This window comes from Dipodomys spectabilis, unplaced genomic scaffold, assembly GCF_019054845.1.
Source record: "Dipodomys spectabilis isolate Male_0828 unplaced genomic scaffold, ASM1905484v1 ptg000108l, whole genome shotgun sequence".
Classification (NCBI taxonomy): Eukaryota; Metazoa; Chordata; class Mammalia; order Rodentia; family Heteromyidae; genus Dipodomys; species Dipodomys spectabilis.
In genome coordinates this window covers 10,765,603-10,784,610 of record NW_024870785.1, presented here as the reverse complement: position 1 = coordinate 10,784,610, position 19,008 = coordinate 10,765,603, and the positions used below count along the sequence as shown (strand labels likewise).

The window sequence follows — 19,008 nt, the reverse complement described above, 5'->3', positions numbered from 1 at the left end:
TGCCATAAGGAGGGAAACAACATAATTTTCCGTCAGGGTGGCACAGCTTGTCGAATCCGCTGCAAGATGTCAGGAAAATGAAATCGTGCGCGCCTTCACCAAGAGTGACGGGCTCTAAAATGTTCCCTAGGTGGAATTTCCCAGTGACAGTAGTGTCCTTCTCCAGAGGTCAACAGCACTGACCATCATCACCCACGCGAGGAGATGAAGCCCGCAGCAACACCCGCAAGCTCGGTGTCCCCGCGTCGCGCGCTCCCCGCCCCACCCCGGCCCTGGGCTCCGCTCCAGAATCTCCCTGGGAACTCCCGCCTGCGCGCGCAACCCAGCTGGAGGTGGTGGAGGAGCGGGAGGGGCAGAGGGGAAGGGAGGAACCAGAGGGGCGCGCGGCGCGCACAGTTACCTTGGAAACCACTGCGCACGCATGCGCACGCGCGGGGCCGGCGCTGTGAGGGGGGAGGGGGCGGGGGAAGGAAGAGGAGGAGCAGAGGAGAACCCGGGAGGACAGAGCCTAGAGGCTCCCAGCGGGATAAAGGCGTAAAGCCCCGCCCACTCGCTCTGCGCTCCACGGCTGAGGTCGGGCGCGCGCCCGCGCGCGCTCGGACCGGCTCCCCTCCGGCGGAGCGTCGCTTCTTAGCACGCGCCGGGCTCGCGCGCGCTCCCCTTTCCCCCGTCACGCCTCACCTCACGCCCCCTCCCTCCTGCCCCTCCGCGCGCCTCCCCCACCTCACACGCACCGGTGCCCTCCTCCTCCTCCTCCTCCCGCATTTGTGCGCCGGTGCAGCTGGCTGTGGGAGCATCCGGGCATTTGCGCAGCCGAGCGGCGACCGGGCGGCGGCGGCGGCGGCGGCGGCGGCGGCTGACGAGGACCTTTCCCCATGGCCGGGCAGACGCGGAGGGAAGGCGAAAGCCGAGCGAGGCGTTGAGCCGGAGCCCGCCTCAGGGTCGGGGTTCCCGAGAGAGGCGGTGGGGAAACGGCTGTGGGGGGGCCGCGCCCGGGGAAAGGTCCGTGGCCCCTTCTGGCGCATTCCTCCTCGGTCCACAGCTCGGGCTCCGGAGATGCATCTGCACCAGGTCCTCACCGGGGCTGTCAACCCCGGCGACAACTGCTACTCGGTGGGCAGCGTCGGGGACGTCCCCTTCACGGTGAGCGGCTGGAGGGGCCGCGGGGGGCGGCCGGGGAGCCCGGGGCGGGGAGGGAAGCGCAGGGTGGGGCTGGGGGCTCGGGACTCCCCGTCTGGGCCCACGCCGCCTCCGGAGCCTGCGAGGCCCCCCCCCCGTCCCCCACCCGCGCTCCCCTCGCCCCGTGCGTTCCTCGCCCGTGCAGCCGCGGGGACGCGTGGGACGGTGCGTCCTGCGGCACACGGGCTGGGGTGGCGGGACTGGAAGGTTCCTGGTGGTGGTGGGGGGGGGGAGGACAGCGCTGGCGGGGGGGGGGGACGGGGGTTGCGGTGGGGGGCTTCGGCTGAACTCCCCCCCCCACCCCAGGTTGCCACCTGCCGTGCGTTGCGGGGGGGGGGGCGGTGGTGGGGGAGGGAAGAGGTGGAGAGAGGGAAGAGTCGTCGTCTGGGAGCCGGGGAGGCGACACGGCGCGCCCAGGCTTCCCTCGCCTTGCCCGTTGGGCTCTGGTGGCCTACTGGGGTCTGTGGCTTTCCAATCCCTGATCTCCTGATAATGCCGTCTCCCGTTATCTTCTGCTAATAGGACTCTTATCCTCTCCTGATAATGCAGACTCTGAAATCATCACCGAGAAAATAGAAGGAAAAAAAAAAATCTACTGGGTGTGTGTGGGGGTGGGGGAGAGGGAGGGAGGGAGGGAGGATCGCCTGCACGATTCAGGATAGAAAGGGTTAGAGAGTGACAGTGGTCTGGAGGGCTGGCTATCTTGGAACCCCTTATAGGTAATATTTTAAAAATCTTTGCAAGATAGTCTTTTGTGTGTGTGTGTGTGTGTGTTGAAACAAACAAAAATGTGTGTCAATATAACAGCACCCCTGATTGCCTAAGAGGAAACAGACATGTTTCTTATTGAGATTGGGGTCATCAGTCTCTCCCTCTCTCTTTTTGATTAAAAAATGTGCGATGAAAGCGTATGTAAACATAACCACCTCTGATGGTCTAGACGAAACGGAATCATCAGTCTTTTTATTTGAGACTGAGATGTTCAAAACAAGTCCTGGCGAATCTTTAATCACACTCCCATGGTATAATATGCATTAAAAAACTATACAGCTTCCTCCTTAGAAGGATCTGTGGGCAGAGAGAGACTGCTATTAAATATACATTGTTATTGATAACAATCTGCCTGATCAAGTTGGAAATAATATGTTTTTTAATCTGTCTGCCTTCTAGCAGAATGAAAATTGCAGAAACAGAAAACTCTGCAAAACTGCAGAATCATGTAGCAATGCACCCTGGAACAGACTTATCTGCCTTTTAATGTTTTGTGAATCATTAAAAATAACCCCCATAAGGTTGTTTCAGGCTTTATTAAATTTTAAATGTAGCCAGCTTGATTAAGTTCCAGTTTAGGATGAATCCTTTAAAAATAGGATTTTCCTGACATTGTCACACATATCACTCTCTCTGGCCTTATCTGTATTTTGTGTACACATGACCGAGGTCCCATAGAGAATTAAGCTTGGACTTCAAATGGGTGACTCTTTGGGGAATTAAGCCTTTTTTTTTGTGTGTGTGTGTGTTTCCCTGGTATGTAAAGAACTCAGGATTACAAGGGCAGGCTTTCTCCATCAGGAAACAAACCTGTAACCTTTGGCTGTGGGGTATTTTCCCACTGACAGGTGGAATGTTATTTCACTGTAGGGCTGGCATATACAATTAAACAGGTACAGGTGTTGTCCTGGAAAAGTCTGTGTGAGAACTTTAATGCTTGGCAGGGGAGGGTAGGCCCTAGGCTATCTGTCTTCAGATTCTGGGAGTCATTGTGAAATCCTTCTCCACCTCCCTAGTTCATTGTATCATCAAGTCTGGCTAACTGCAGTGTCTTATCACATTTACCCCTTTTCTTTCTTTCTTTTTTTTTTTGGTCGGTCGTGGGGCTTGAACTCTGGACTTGGGTGCTGACCCTGCGCTCTTCAGCTCAAGGCAAGCGCTCTACAGCTTGAGTCACAGCGCCACTTCTGGTTTTCTAGTGGTTTATGGGAGATAAGAGTCTCACGGACTTTCATGCCTGCACTGGCTTTGAACCGTGATCTTCAGAGCTCAGCCTCCTGAGTAGCTAGGATTACAGGCGTGAGCCACCAGCGCCCGGCCACATTTACCCCTTTTCATTTCCACTGTCACCACTACAGACTGTTGGAGAACCTTATTTGTACTACTTCACATAAAAACTTGTAAATGGATTTCCTTACACTCAGCCCTGATCACTTTAGTTAATCCTCCACAGCTGCTAGGATAGTTTTCCTCAAACACCATTTTAACATAATCCCTCTTGGTTTAAGAATGCAGTTTTCCTAATTAGCTACATCAGGACATTTAAACAGGTTCAAGATGCTTCTCTGTGACTGTTATACTGTACCTTTGGCAAATGCAACTACAAACTCATTTTTACACCACCTCATTTTAATAGTTTGTATGCTGCACTAATCCAGTTATAATTTTGCTGTAAACTAGGAATGATTTTTTTTGGGCTTTATGAAAACAGATTTCCATAAAACATGAGAGCAGGCTGTTTTCAAGCACTCTAGAATCAACTAACAAGTTTAAGGGCTACTCTTTGTGTAGGAAAAATAAAAAATAAAACTCATTTACATAGAGCTTGCCCTTTGCTTTTTATAGCAATCAGATGGAAACAAAAATTAGTTCTGGATCAGATGACTGAAAGAGGACCAGGCAGGACTGGAATGAGTCTTGTGACTACTCATCTGGTGGGCTTTTTTTTCAGTAGTGTATTTATTTCTAAACAGTTCCATCTTTGAACCCCTTCTGTGTATGTGTGTAAGGTCTCGCAGATGTGATATAAAAGAAAAACTGCAGTGAGTCAGTTCTTGGTTGATATGTTTCCTGATAACTTGAGAAGCTTTTCAGAATAGGATAGTTTATCTCAAAGTCTGTAAACTGGAAAATATTTGAAGAATGGAATTGTTCTTTAAAGATTTTTCAGGTGCTTATGACATTGTAGTAGTTGGAAACAGCGTGCCATATATTTCACTGCACTTAGTGGCTGGGGTGTGTTATTGTTTGGTGATGTCATATTGTCTCAGTTTGTGCTGTACTGACATAATGCTGTTTGTAGCAGACAAGCCCGGTGCTGCCTGTAGTTTTAGTGGTGATAGGTAAGCTGTAATCATTTGTATTTGTGTTTTGGCATTTAATAGTAGTTTTAAAGACATATTCAGTTGTACTTAAGTTATGATGGTATACACTTGTTTTGGCAGTTAATAGCAGCTTTTTTTTTTTTTTTTTTTTTTGGTGGGTTGTGGGGCTTGAACTCTGGGCCTGAGTGCTTGTTGTCCCTGAGCTCTTCAGCTCAAGGCTAACGCTCTATCACTTGAGCCACAGCACCACTTCTGGTTTTCTGGTGGTTTATTGGAGATAAGAGTCTCATAGACTTTGCTGTCCTGGCTGGCTTTGAACCGTGATCCTCAGATATCAGCCTCCTGAGTAGCTAGGATTACAGGCATGAGCCCCCAGCTCCCGGCTCATGTCTGAACTTTTTTTATACTTTGTTTTTTCTTTAATCTGTTTCTAGCTACTCTTCCAATAAGTGAATGATTTGAGGCTATATGCAACAGGTAGTGTCAGCTTCTCAATTATATTGCTTATCACTTCCTTGAAAAATAGTCCTTAAACTTACTTGCTTTTCTATAAATGTAAGAGATTACTTTTGGCCAGAGGTGTCAGGAAGTTGGACAGAAAAGTGTTTCCACAGTCGCTGGTTATTAGTATGTAACCACCTCATACATGTGTCAAATACCTATGTATAGGAAAAAAGGAATAACTTTAGAAGGAATTTGTCCAAGACACATTGGCTCATTTGCTCACAACGATACACAGTACTTCAAACTTTGTGGTTTTTCACTTAGTGTTATCTAGTATTAGAATATATAGATTATAGATTAATTAAGCCTTCCTACTTGGTGGCAAGGAATCCTGTTAAGGTCCCGAATGATGCCTTCCCCAGAACAGTTTGAGTCTGCAAATCACTTAAACATCTGCAATTGAAATTCTTAGATTGAGTGTTCTCTTAGTATTTAGACCTTGAATAGCTAGATGTAGACTACTGAGGTATTTCTGGGGGCCAAACAAAAAAAAACATGGAGCAGAAGCTGTGGTTGTGAAGTAGGACTGGAGGCCATGTCAACTTGAGCCCCCTCACTTGTGACTTTACCTGACTTCAGTCATCCACACCCACTACACTAATTTTCTGACTCTGAAAGAAGTCAGTTCAGAACATTTGTGAAGAGCAGTGAATCTCTGGGCTCACAGCTGAGGAGGGGCTCTTGGTAGGCTGGATATTGCAGGTAATGGAGAACTTGCCTGGCACAGTCTCAGGCAATATGAGCCAGGAGATGGGGCCATAGGGGTTTAATAGTATTTACTATTTAGTATTTACTAAGCATTTGGGATAAAAAAGATTGTTTAGAAATCGTAATTACTGGGGCTGGGAAGGTGGCTCAGTGGTAGAGCGCTTGCCTTGCATGCCTGAGGCCCTGGGTTCAATTCCTCAGCACCACATAAGCAAAAAGAGAAAAGCCGGAAGTGGCTCTGTGGCTCAAGTGGTAGAGAGCTAGCCTTGAGCTGAAGAGCTGAGGGACAGCGCCCAGGCCCAGAGTTCAGGCCTCAAGACCAGACCCCAAAAAAAAAAAAAAAAGAAATCATAATTAGTTTATCTTAACTTTTAGAACAAATCAGAGTCTAAGCATTCAGTCATCAAAAAGAGCACAGGATGTTGGTTAATAACCACAATGTGTAGTGGAAAAATAAGTCATGCTTGACCACTTAAATTTCTGTGATTAAAAGCAAAGCATTATTTAAAAGGGAATAGTAACAGAATATCGGTGTTTCTATCTTGCCAGGTTTTTGTTTTTTTTTTTGGGTCTGGTCGTGGGGCCTGAACTCTGGGCCTGGGTGCTGTCCCTCAGCTCTTCAGTTCAAGGCTAGTGCTCTACCACTCGAGCCACAGCGCCACTTCCGGCTTTTTTTTTCTTTTTGCTTATGTGGTGCTGAGGAATCGAACCCAGGGCCTCATGCATGCAAGGCAAGCGCTCTACCATTGAGCCACCTTCCCAGCCCCACCAGGTTTTTAAAAAATTAATAGAAATTGTAGGATTTCATTTTTTTGGCGTTTGTAGAATCTTCTCACATTTTTGATCTGGAACTCTATGCTATAAAATGACATGTGAGCTGATGGCAGATACAGTTTATAAGGATGATATAACGCTATCTTTCCTTCTCATAGAGATAGCTCCTGAAACGCTGGGATTTGATGTATATAAATGACAGCCGTTGCCTGTACTGCGTATTCTCAAACTGTTTCATTCCATGGTAGTACTGAAGGTTTTCTTCTTTTTCCCCGGTTCTAAAGAACAAAAATCATGTTTTTCTTTTACATTGTTAGTGGTACAGGAGTCAGTAGGTATAAAGGAGTTGGCTGGATAGAGCCAGACTTCTCTTAACATTGGACATAGGCATTTTGGTGGGGGAATTAGAAGGGGATAAAACAGATGGCTCTGTTAATTTAAGTAAGTTTTCTTCATTTCCTTTCACTATTGATTCCTCTTGGGAGTAGTACCATTTAATTATACTAAGTCATCAGTGATGTTTTCTTCCAGTGACTTCAGGAGAAACCCAGGAAATCTGAGATCATAAGTCCATTTTGCAAGTGGGCAGAGACAGGCACAAGTTGGGGATTTAGCTCAGAGGAAGAGGAAGAGCACTTGCCTGGCAAGTGCAAGGTCCTGAGTTTAGTCCTCAGCTCATCAAACAAAAAACAAAACCCCCCAAACAAAAGAACAAAAAACCACACACACACACACATCATCTTTTTTTTTTTTGTGGTCCTGTAGCTTGAACTCAGGGCCTGGGCACTGTCCTTGAGCCTCTCTGGGATCAAGGCTAGTGCTCTAGCATTTGAGCCACAGCACCACTTCTGTTTTTTTCTGTTTATGTGGTACTGAGGAATCAAACATGGCTTCATGCCTGCTAGGAAAGTACTGCTAAGCCACATTCCCAGCCCAACATTATTATCTTACTCTCCATTCACAGATACCATGTGGTTCAAGATTAATGTTCTTGAAATTTTCCTGGGTGTAGCTTTGGCTTTGTGATATGCTAGCAGTTTTCCACATCATCTCTGACCTTGACTCTGTACATTTAAGAGCAGGAGGTATTCAAGAGATATGTAATCCAGTAGCATCTTTTTTGTCTTTTTTCTTTTCTTTCTTATTGGTCCTTTGGGGTTGTCTCTGAGCTCTTCAGCTCAAGGCTAGTGCTCTATACCACTTGAGCCACAGTGCCACTTTGGTTTTCTGGTGGTTTATTGGAGATAAGAGTCTCATGGACTTTCTTGCCTGGACTGGCTTTGAACCACAATCCTCAGATCTCATCCTTCTGAGTATCTAGGATTACAGGTGTGAGCCACCGGTGCCCAGCTCCCAGTAGCATCTTATATCACTCCTTTTATGTGGATGAATGTTGATCTAAAGTAGAGGTGATTTTACACCCCCTCTCCCCTCCCCCCCCAGGAGAGGTTTGGCAATGGTAAAATTTTTTAGTGGTATTACAGACTAAAGGCCTCACTCTCACTAGGTAGGTGCCATACCACTTGAAAGCCACACCTCTAGCTCCCTTTTCCTTTGGTCTTTTTTTTTGTTGTTGGTCATGGGGCTTGAACTCTGGGCCTGTGCCCTGTTCCTCAGCTCTTCAGCTCAAGGCAAGCGCTCTACCACTTGAGCTACAGCACCACTTCTGGTTTTCTGGTGGATTATTGGAGATAAAGAGTCTCATGGACTTTCCTGCCCTGGCTGACTTTGAACAGTGATCCTCAGATCTCAGCCTCCTGAGTAGCTAGGATTACAGTGAGCCACTGGTGCCCAGCCTTTGGTCATTTTTGAGAAGTCTTGATTGAGGCTTAGGTCAGTCTAGGCGTCTATCCTCTTACTTGTGTGTGGGGGAAGACAGGCGTGCATAACTGAGCCCAGCCATTGTGCTTTCTCTGTAGTTGGGATAATAGGTACCACTGTCATAAGAAGCCTTATGAGCTTTTTGCTTGAGCTGGCCTCAAACTTTGATCCTCAGGTCTCCTCCTCTCAAATATCTAGGATTACAGACTTGAACTACCTCATTTTGTTGGCGGTAGGATCTTAAATGATCTCCCTGCCTTTTCTCCTTTAGTCTATTTTTATTTATTCTCTTCATAGATCTAGTTAAAATATAAACCTAATTTGGGGATTACTGTCACTGTGTTTGTGCTTGTGTATAATTTGTGTGTGTGTGTGTGCACCAGTTCTAGGGCTTGAACTTTGGACCTAAGCACTGTCCCTGAACTCCTTTTTGCTCAATATTAGTGTATTACCACTTGAACCACAGTGCCACTTCCAGCTTTTGCTGTGATTAGAGATAAGAATCTCAGGAACTGGCTGGGAAGGTGGCTCAATGGTAGAGTGTTTGCTTTGCATGCGTGAGGCCCTGGGTCAATTCCTCAGCACCACATAAGCAAAAAAAAGAAAAAAGCTGGAACTGGTGATGTGGCTCAAATGGTAGAGCACTAGCCTTGAGCTGAAGAGCTGAGGGACAGCGCCCGGGCCCAGAGTTCAGGTCCCACAACCGGACCAAAAAAAAAAAAAAAAAATCTCAGGGACTTATCTGTCTGGGCTGGCTATCCTTAGAGCTCATCCTCCTGAGTAGACAGATTTACAGGTGAGAGCCACCTGTGCCTGGCTGGATTGCTTTTTTTTTTTTTTTGGCCAGATGTGACGCTTAAACTGTGGGCCTGGGCGCTGTCCCTGAGCTCTTCAGCTCAAGGCGACCACTCTACCACTTGAGCCACAGCACCACTTCCAGTTTTCTGGTGATTTATTGAAGATAAAGAGTCTTCTGGGCAGGAAAGGCCTTGAAACTCTTTATCTCCAATAAGCCACCAGAAAACTGGAAGTGGTGCTGTGATTCAACTGGTAGAGCTCTAGCCTTCAGCTGAGAGCTGAGGGACAGTGCTCAGGCCCAGAGTTCAAGCCCGATGACGAACGACCACCACCACCACCGCCACCATCACCACTGCCAACAAAAAAGTCTCATGGACTTTCCTTGCTTAGGCTGGCTTTGAACTGCGATCTTCAATCTCAGCCTCCTGAGTAGCTAGGATTATAGGCATGAGCCACTGGTGCCGGGTTTGGATTGCTTTTTTATGAATTTATTTTCCTTTCTTTTAGGTTTTCCAATTTATTAGTATGAAGTTGCTTATAGCATTCCTTGTCTGCCTTTTTAAAGTCTATAGCATCTATCGTATACTGCCTTTTTTCTCTTTTTTTTTTTTTTTTTGGGTCCGGGCGTGGGGCCTGAACTCTGGGCCTGGGGGCTGTCCCTCAGCTCTTCCTCTCAAGGCTGGCGCTCTACCACTTGAGCCACGGCGCCATTTCTGGCTTTTTTCTTTTTTCTTATGTGGTGTTGAGGAATTGAACCCAGGGCCTCAGACATGCAAGGCAAGTGCTCTACTACTGAGCCACTTTCCCAGCCCTCTTTTCTCTTTATGTTTTCTTTTTCTCAACATATTTATCCACTTCATTAATCTTTACAAAACTCACAGGCTCATGTCTGTTATCCTAGCTACTCAGAAGGCTAAGACCTAGAGGACTGCTGAATTTTTTAAAGAGATCTTAATGATTGTCACTTGCTTTTCCTGTATTATTAAAAGGATGGATAACTGATTTTTTTTTTTGGTTGGTCGTGGGGCTTGAACTCTGGGCCTGGGCGCTGTCCCTCAGCTCTTCAGTTGAAGGCGAGCGCTCTACCACTTGAGCTACAGCGCCACTTCCGGTTTTCTGGTGGTTTATTGGAGATAGGAGTCTCACGGTCTCTCCTGCTTGGGCTGGCTTTGAACCGCGATCCTCAGTTCTCAGCCTCCTGAGTAGCTAGGATTACAGGTGTGAGCCACCAGCGCCCGGCTTGGATAACTGATTTCTGAAGATAGAATTGGCCTTCTGTTATTAGTATAAGTCCCACTTGTTTATGTACATGTTTACAAATATTAAGTAGTTGTACAAAGGGATTTCAATTCTAGAAGTCAGGTTATGAGTATAATACAGCTTGATTAATGTTACCTTGCCCTTCATTCTCCCTCTTATTTCCCCATTCCATCTCTACCTTCAGGTTACATTGTTCAGTTTTTTTATTTTTATTTTTATTTTTTTGTCGGTCGTGGGGCTTGAACTCTGGGCCTGGGTGCTGTCCCTCAGCTCTTCAGCTCAAGGCGAGCGCTCTACCACTTGAGCTACAGCGCCACTTCCGGTTTTCTGGTGGTTTATTGGAGATAGGAGTCTCACAGTCTCCTGCCCTGGCTGGCTTTGAACTGCGATCCTCAGATCTCAGCCTCCTGAGTAGCTAGGATGACAGGCGTGAGCCACCAGCGCCCGGCTACATTGTTCAGTTTTTACATAGCATACATTGAATATAATGACTATATTTGCTTACTCTTTCTTCCTCCATGTGCACTCTTGTTGCCCTTTCTCCCCAGCTGAACATGTTTCAATTTCCTAATGATCATTTTGCCGAACAAGTTGTTCAGCGGAGTTACACTGTTAGACTCCTTCCCTAAGTATACTATCCTGAAGTCAATTTGTGTGTATTTGCATATCTATGTTATTGTGTATATTTGTATATTAGATCTAACTTCCACATATGAGAGAAAAATGTGCTGTTTGTCTCTGTGAGCCTGGTTTACTTTGCTTAACATAATATTTTCTAAGCCCATCCATTCCCTGAAAGTAAAATTCTGATAAATATCCATATCTATATCTATTTCACATCTTCTTGATCCACTCATCTGTTCTAGGGCATCTGGGCTGTTTCCATATCTTGTCTACTGTCAATAGTGTGGCTGTGAACATTGACAAGTGATGTTAGTAGAATTTGCCATTGAAACCATTGGGGTCTGGAGTTTCCTTTTTAGAAGGTTTTAGAAACATGATGAAATGTGAAAACACTGTTATGGTCATATAGTTGATCTTGGGCCTTTTTGTGGTTAGTGACATAGATTTATGTATAGTGAGTTGTTTGTAGCATTGCATTATTATTTTTTAGTATCTATAGGGTTGATATTGATACCCCTGCTTCTGTTCTTTTTTTCCTGACCTTGTCTGTAGCAAAGAAATGAACAGCATTAAAAAAATTAACTAGCATACATTAATAATGCAGTTTGTTTGGGTACTGGTGGCTAATGCATGTAATCCCAGCTACTCAAATTGGCTTAGATTTGAGGATCACTTTACTATGCTCTCTACCCTGATACCATGGCCAGATACAAACTTTTTCTAGTGGACTGTTCAGAATATCTCCAATCTTTGAATCAGTATTGGTTCTGGTCAAGAAAAGAATAGAAGCCGGGCGCTGGTGGCTCACGCCTGTAATCCTAGCTACTCAGGAGGCTGAGATCTGAGGATCGTGGTTCAAAGCCAGCCCGGGCAGGAGAGACCGTGAGACTCCTATCTCCAATAAACCACCAGAAAACCGGAAGTGGCACTGTAGCTCAAGTGGTAGAGTGCTGGCCTTGAGCTGAAGAGCTGAGGGACAGCGCCCAGGCCCAGAGTTCAAGCCCCACGACTGACAAAAAAAAAAAAAAGAAAAGAATAGAAGCTCCTTGAAGGAAAGGCAAAATATACACCAGGTCTTAGTTCACTTCATATGCCACTCAGGAGGCATATGAAGGATGATTAAGACTTGAACTTGGGCTACATAGGCGACCCTGTCTCAAAACAAAACACACTGAACAAATCAAGAAACAGGTTGGCGGCATGGTTCAATTGGGTAGCAAAAGTGGCAGGTACTGAGTTTTGAGTCCTGGTCTTGGACCTAAAAAAATTAAATTATTTTTGGGAACAAAACACTTTATTTTGTTGGGCGCTGGTGGTACGCCTGTTATCCTAGGTGCTCAGGGAGGCTGAGATCTGAGGATCATGGTTCAAAACCAGCCTGGGCAGGAAAAGTCCGTGAGACTCTCATCTCCAATAAACCACCCAGAAAACTGGAAGTGGCACTGTGGCTCAAGTGATAGAGTGCTAGCCTTGAGCTGAAGAGCTGAGGTACAGCGCCCAGGCCGAGTTCAAGCCCCACAACGGACAAAACAACAACAACAACAAAACACTTTATTTTTATTTTATTTTGTTGTCAGTCGTGGGGCTTGAACTCTGGGCCTGGGCGCTGTCCCTGAGCTCTTCAGCTCAAGGTGAGTGCTCTACCACAAGAGACACAGTGCAACTTCCAGTGTTGTGCTCGCTAATTGGAGGTAAGAGTCTCATGAATAGTAGGATTACAGGTGTGAGCCACCAACACCCCGCAAAACAAAAGGTTTGTCGAATATCCTTTGTCATTTTAAATGTTCTCTCTCTCCTCTCTCTCCTCTCTCCCTCTCCCTCTCTCTCCTCTCTCCCCTTTCTCCCTCTCTCTCCCTCTCCTCTCTCCCTCTCTCTCTCCTCTCTCCCTCTCTCTCTCCTCGTCATGGGGCTTGAACTCTAGGCCTGGGCGCTGTCCCTCAGCTCTTTAGCTCAAGGCCAGTGCTTCTGAAGAATGGAACCCAGGGCCTTATGCATGCAAGGCAAGCACTCTACCACTGAGCCATCTTCCCAGCCTAAATGTTCTCTTATCTAAATGTGTTGTCATTCATTTAAAATTTGTAATTATTAGTGCATATTAATTATAAATATTGATGTGTTTCATTGTGACATTTTCATAATGTATATACTAGTCCTTAATCATATCTATCTTCTCAATTTCCCTTTCTTGCATACTTTCTACTTTGCATTTCCCTCTATTGAGAAGTATTCATTCTAAAAAGCTAGACTTTGCTTCTTCTTTTTCTTTTTTTTTTTTTTTTTTTTTTGGTGAGGCAAATATTATATACCTCAAGCTTTAGACAATAAATTTAACGCCAGAAGGTGATTTCATCCTTTCATACATGCTGGCCAGCTCCTGGGGCTGATGCTTCTACTCATGTTATTGTGATTTCCTAATTAAGCTTTGAATGGTTTCTTTTTAGCATCGACACACAAAATAGTTACTTATAAGAGATGGCTTTTGTTTTCCTGTTAGATCTACCTTCTAATGAGAGTATAGGCAAATGGGAGACAGAGCTGTTTTTGTCATGGCTAATTAGAACAGATGAATTAATTATTGCCGATTCGCCTTTCCGGGCCTCTTCTTCCAGATGTTGCTAACATCAGTAAACCAATGTTTTTCTTTGTTCAGGAGTGTGGAAGTAGGCTTAGTTTGGACTTTTTTCTTTCTTTCTTTTTTTTTTTTTGCCAGCCGTGGGGCCTGAACTCTGGGTCTGGGCGCTGTCCCTCAGCTCTTAAGCGCAAGGCTAGCGCTCTGCCACTGGAGCCACAGCGCCACTTCCGGCTTTTTCTGTTTATGTGGTGCTGAGGAATCGAACCCAGGGCCTCATGCTTGCAAGGCAAGCATTCTACCACTGAGCTACGTTCCCAGCCCCTGGACTTTTTTCTTTAATATAGTGTTTAGAAATTTGTTATAACTCCATCTATTCTGTTAGTAAATTATCAAAATTAGCTTTTGACTAATATCGAACATTGTTTTTCTAAATTTTAATTAAACAGTGCTCTCTACTTCCTGTATCTCTCTCTCTTTTTTTTTTTCTTTTTTTGTCGGTTGTTGGGCTTGAACTCGGCCTGGGCACTGTCCCTCAGCTCTTCAGCTCAAGGCTAGTGCTCTACCACTTGAGCTACAGTGCCACTTCCAGCTTTTTCTGCTTATGTGGTGCTGAGGATTCGAACCCAGGGCCTCATGCATGCAAGGCAAGCGCTCTACCACTGAGCCACCTTCCCAGCCCCTACTTCCTGTATCTCTATCTCCATATATTTTATTTTTTATTTATGTATGTGTTTAGTGTTTGGATTTGAACCCAGAGCCTTGCCCATGTTCTATCACTAAATCCCTAACTTGGGATTTTTTTGTTTGAAGATCAGTTGCTTTTCTGAGGTTGTTAGGAAGCAAAGCAAAAACTATTTTTTCTACTCAGGAGGCTGAGACCTGAGGATCGCAGTTCAAAGCCAGCCGGGGCAGGAAAGTCCTTAAGACTCTTATCTCCAATAAACTACTCAGAAAACTGGAAGTGGTGCTGTGACTCAGGTGGTAGAGTGCTAGCTTTGAGCTGAAGAGTTGAGGAACAGCGCCCAGGCACAGAGTTCAAGCCCCACAACCAACAAAAACAAAAGAAACTTTTTTTTTTTTTTTTACTGCTTAGTTACAAACACAATATTTTCCTAATTTCTTTCTGTCCTTTTTCTTGAAAAGAGATTTTGTGTGTGTGCGTGTGTCTGCATGCCAGTCCTGGGGCTTGAAGTCAGGATTTTGAACTCTTATTTGGCTTTTTTGCTCATGGCTGACACACTATTACTTGAGCCACAACTCTAGTTTGGCTTTTTGCTGAATGAGATTTGTCTGTCCAGGCTTGCTCCAGATCTCAGTCTTCATGTCAGCTTCCTGAGCAGCTAGGCTTACAGGCATGACCAGTGTAACCCAGCATGATAATACATTTGTATTCATACATGTTTGTATTAAAGCTTTAAGTTTTTATTCAACATACCACTAGCAGCTTTGCTTTGTTGTATGGAAACTTGTAAGTGTCCATACACTTATGTTAATTTGGTCTTTCCCAAGGAGAGGAGATTTTCCTGAGGCGAGATTTAATTTAAAAGGGCTGTCCCTTTGCTTACCATATAGTTGCATTGCTTCACTGGTCTTTACATGGGCTAGTTTTTTCTGTGATACTATTTAGTTTCTGATTTGTTTACTTTGCTCATTCAGCATTCTTGAGTGGACTTTAAGCTGTTGGTGTAACTGTATTCTCAGTCATGCGGAAAGAAGAGCTTATTTTCAGATTCTGTCTTTTCTGCTCTTTTAACTATACTGAGAAAGATTTGTTTTGTGGGTGGTGGTGACAGGCATTAGTTGACAATGGACAAGTGGTCCAATAACACCAATTGTCGGTTTACAGAGAAAGAAATTTAAAGGCTAATGAATACATGAAAAGATACTTGTTTCTTTTCCATAAGAACAATAAAACAACAGGAACATGCCTGAGCTACATAGTGAGACCTTGTCTCAGATAAACGAAACCTACCACCACCAAAAAAATAGAATGAAAATCTTTTCAGTCATAATAGAGTTTTAATAAACTATCTCAACTGCTGGTGTTTATTGTATGCTACGTTTATTGATGTTAGGCATCTGAACTAGATGATGTGGAAAATTTGTTGGGATTACAGAAATTTCATGGCACCAATGGAGTAGAGGTATGGTAATGCAGTGGGAAGTATAGGAGCTTTTTTTTCTTCCAGCACTGGGGATACGAATTCAGGCCTCCTATTGGCTAAGCCAGGTGTTCTACCACTTGAGTTATTTCCTCAGCCCTTGTTTATGTTGGTTATTTCAAGATAGGTACTTATACCAGAGCTGGCCTGAGCTGCAGTCTTCCTACTTGTGCCTTCCCCAAAGCTGGATTAAAATATGCATGCCACTGCACCCAGCCATTAGTTCAGATGAAGTTTCATCCTGGGCTGGTCTTGAACTATGATCCTCTATGATCTTCAAGTTTCAAGTAGCTTGGATTACAGGGTTGAGTCACTGTGCCTGACGAGAGCTTTATTATGAAACAATAGTCCTTACTTTATGAACCCAGACAAATTACTTAAAAAGAGAGCCTGTGTACCTAATAATTATGTTCACAAAGACCTTAGGAGACTGCTTGCCAGCTCATAGAAGATATATTCAGTAAATGGTAAGTTATCAGGGAAGGCGTTGGTTGATTTTCTCTGGCAGGTCTTCTATATCCATGATATTGTCACAGTCAGCTTGTGAGGGAGCTTGGCCAGATTATTAACAACAAGGTCATGTCTCCTCTTTCAACTCCACATGTACTATGGGAAGCTTAAGTGCTAATAGTGGGATTACAGTGGTTTACAAGGATAAAGAAAAGTCCTAGCCTTGATGGTTCATTTGCTAGCATCATTACATTGTATAAAGACATTCAGATCTCATGGATTTTCAGTTTCAGAATACATATCTAATGAGACAAGTCCCCATTCTTCCATACTTGGGTGTTTTCTACATCAGACCAATATCTTTTGAAAATGAAGAATATTCTTCCTCTGTGCCTTTTCTTTCTTTCTTTTTTTTTTTGTGCTCTTCAGCTCTACCACTTGAGCTACAGCGTGCGCCTCTTCCAGTTTTCTGGTGGTTTATTGGAGATGAGTCTCATGGACTTTCCTGCCTGGGCTGGCTTTGAACCACTACCTTCAGATCTCAGCCCCTTGAGCTAGGATTACAGGTGTGAGCCACGGGTGCCTGGCCCTTTGTGCCTTTTCTAACCATTAGTGTAGACTAGTGGTTTCATTTTAACAGTGTGTGTAGATATTATATGAAATAGTAGGTACTATCTAGGTGTGATACCACAGGAGAGCGGTATCATTTGCTGAATTTTACAGAATTAATAGTTCCATTAGGGATTTGAGACCATCTTAAATTAAACTTTTAGTAGCTGTATAGTATTCCAGTGTATGGATTGAGTAATTTAACTCTACTGATCTGATGGACAGTATGATTGTTTCCAGTTTATATTGTTATAAATAATATGACAATGATATCCTTATATATTTTTATAAAACTTTTATAACTACTTACAGGGAAAAATAGAGAATTGTTTGATCAAAGGGTATGTTGTGCTAAAAATTTTGATAGATATTGCCAACTTTTATCCATAAAGAATCAGGAGGCTGAGATCTGAGGATCATAGTTCAAAGCCAGCCTGGGCAGGAAAGTCTGTGAGACTCTTATCTCCAATAAACCACTAGAAAACTGGAAGTGGTGCTGTGGCTCAAGTGGTAGAGCGCTCACCTTGAGCTGAAGAGTGCAGGGACAGCGCCCAAGACCAGAGGTTCAAGCCCCATGACCAACCAAAAGAAAAAAGAAAAAAAGAGTCTGGTATAGTAAGTCTGGGGTGAGAATAGCAATCTGTGTGTGTGTGTGTGTGTGTGTGTGTGTGTGTGTGTGTGTGTGTGTGTGTGTGTGTGTGTGTGTGTGTGTGTGTGTGTGTGTGTGTGTGTGTGTGTGTGTGTGTGTGTGTGTGTGTATACATACATATATATATATATTTTAATTTCAAGATGATCCAGAGGGGTTATGTTATATAAGTAAGGTAATGAGTACCTTTCTTGCCAAATTAGTTACCCCTTCCCTCAATTTTCTCCTACTTTCCCTCCCCCTCATCCCAAGTTGTACAGACCATTGCCAACGTATTGTCTTGTGTAGATCACTGTTGCATTGATTCTCCCCTTGTCCTTTGTTTTACTATTCTGTTGTTCCCTTCCCTTCCCTAATTAAATAAACGTATATACAATACCAGGGTACCAAAATCAAATACAGTAACAATAGGGGATATACCATAGGGGGAAGAACATACAAAAGGAACAAGAAATCACATAGTACATTAAAAACAACAACAAAGAAAAACCTCTTGTGTCCATGTCTTTGAATTCATTTCGCTTAGCGCCATCTTATATGGTCATATGTACATAGCTATTGAGCTATTCTTCTTATCTGCTAAGATTATCCTAGATGTATACTAATTATTGCAATTAAGGGAAACCATGGGACCTATGTTTCTTTGGGTCTGACTTACTTAATATTTTTTCCAAGTCTTTCCATTTTCTTACAAATGGGGCAGTGTCATTCTTTTTGATGGAAGCATAGAATTCCATTGTGTGTATGTGTATGTATGTGTGTGAGTGTGTATGTATATGTGTGTGTGTATGTGTATGGGTGTGTATGTATGTATATGTATATGTATCACATTTTCCTGATTACTGAGGGGCATCTGGGTTGATTCCATATCTTAGTTATGGTAAATAATGCTGTGGTAAACATAGTTGTGCTGGTCATTTTAGTATGGCCTTGTTTGTGATCATTTGGGTAAATGCCCAGAGTGGTATTGCTGGGCCATAGGGGAGTCTATGTATTTTTAAAAGTTATCTAAGTAATTTTCATGCAGCCAGGTTTGAGAACTATTGTAGAGCAAAGGAGTGTGGTAATATGCTTTGAAAAATATTCGGTAGTTAAGGGCATAAAAGGAAGAGTAAAAAGTCTTTCCGGTGATTAAGTAGTAAGAGTGTGTTTGTCTACAGTAGCAATTGCTAGGAGTGGACAGCCTTTAGAGAAGAAGGCTGAGTATTTACCAGGAATTTTCTTTTCCTCCCCCTTCTCTTCTTCCCTTCTTTTGCTCTTCCCTGTCCGTGTCTTTCTCACATGTAGGACACTTGCTTATAAAAAGGCCATTCATGTTATACCTTCTTCATAGTGACTCCAGTTCTTGCTAGATGTGTTATAAAGAGTAGATATTTTTCAGGCCCAAACTCATATCACATCCTGATATGATTTTTTTTGTTGGAAGTTATTGCATGGAATGCTATCATTATTTTCATGTGAATTTTAAAGTTCTTATTTGGAAATATGTAAAAAACGTGTCAAAGTATACCTCTTACACTGATACCAAAATCCAAAGATAGATGTCTTACATGCCATTGTTTTCTTTGTAGGCATATGGTTCAGGCTGTGATATTGTTATTTTGGCAAGTGACTTTGAATGTGTGCAGATCATTCCTGGTGCTAAGCATGGGAACATCCAGGTCAGCTGTGTGGAGTGTTCTCATCAACAAGGACGGGTAAGAAATTTAGTTTCTTACTGAATGTCATTTTAATACTTAATCATCTCAGGATATCCTTGTCCTTTTAAAAAACGTGTCCATGAGCTGGGCGCTGGTGGCTCAC

At 43.9% G+C, this 19,008-nt stretch overlaps 1 protein-coding gene and 1 non-coding gene across 3 annotated transcripts in view; one reads left to right on the top strand and one right to left on the bottom strand.

The window, feature by feature from the left end:
- Window positions 1–815: 815 nt before the first annotated feature.
- The window catches only part of Dmxl2 (Dmx like 2), a 109,275-nt gene continuing 91,082 nt past the window's right edge, over window positions 816–19,008 (top strand). For both annotated transcript variants that reach the window (XM_042687435.1, XM_042687434.1), the window contains exons 1-2: window positions 816–1,143; window positions 18,777–18,902. In XM_042687435.1, coding sequence (XP_042543369.1) covers window positions 1,057–1,143; window positions 18,777–18,902 — 213 coding nt within the window. In that variant the 5' untranslated portion in view covers window positions 816–1,056. The remainder of the gene's footprint in view (window positions 1,144–18,776; window positions 18,903–19,008) is intronic.
- Window positions 18,485–18,608, bottom strand: LOC122114746. Its single transcript, XR_006148631.1, has one exon. It is a non-coding gene; the product is annotated as a small nucleolar RNA SNORA11 (small nucleolar RNA).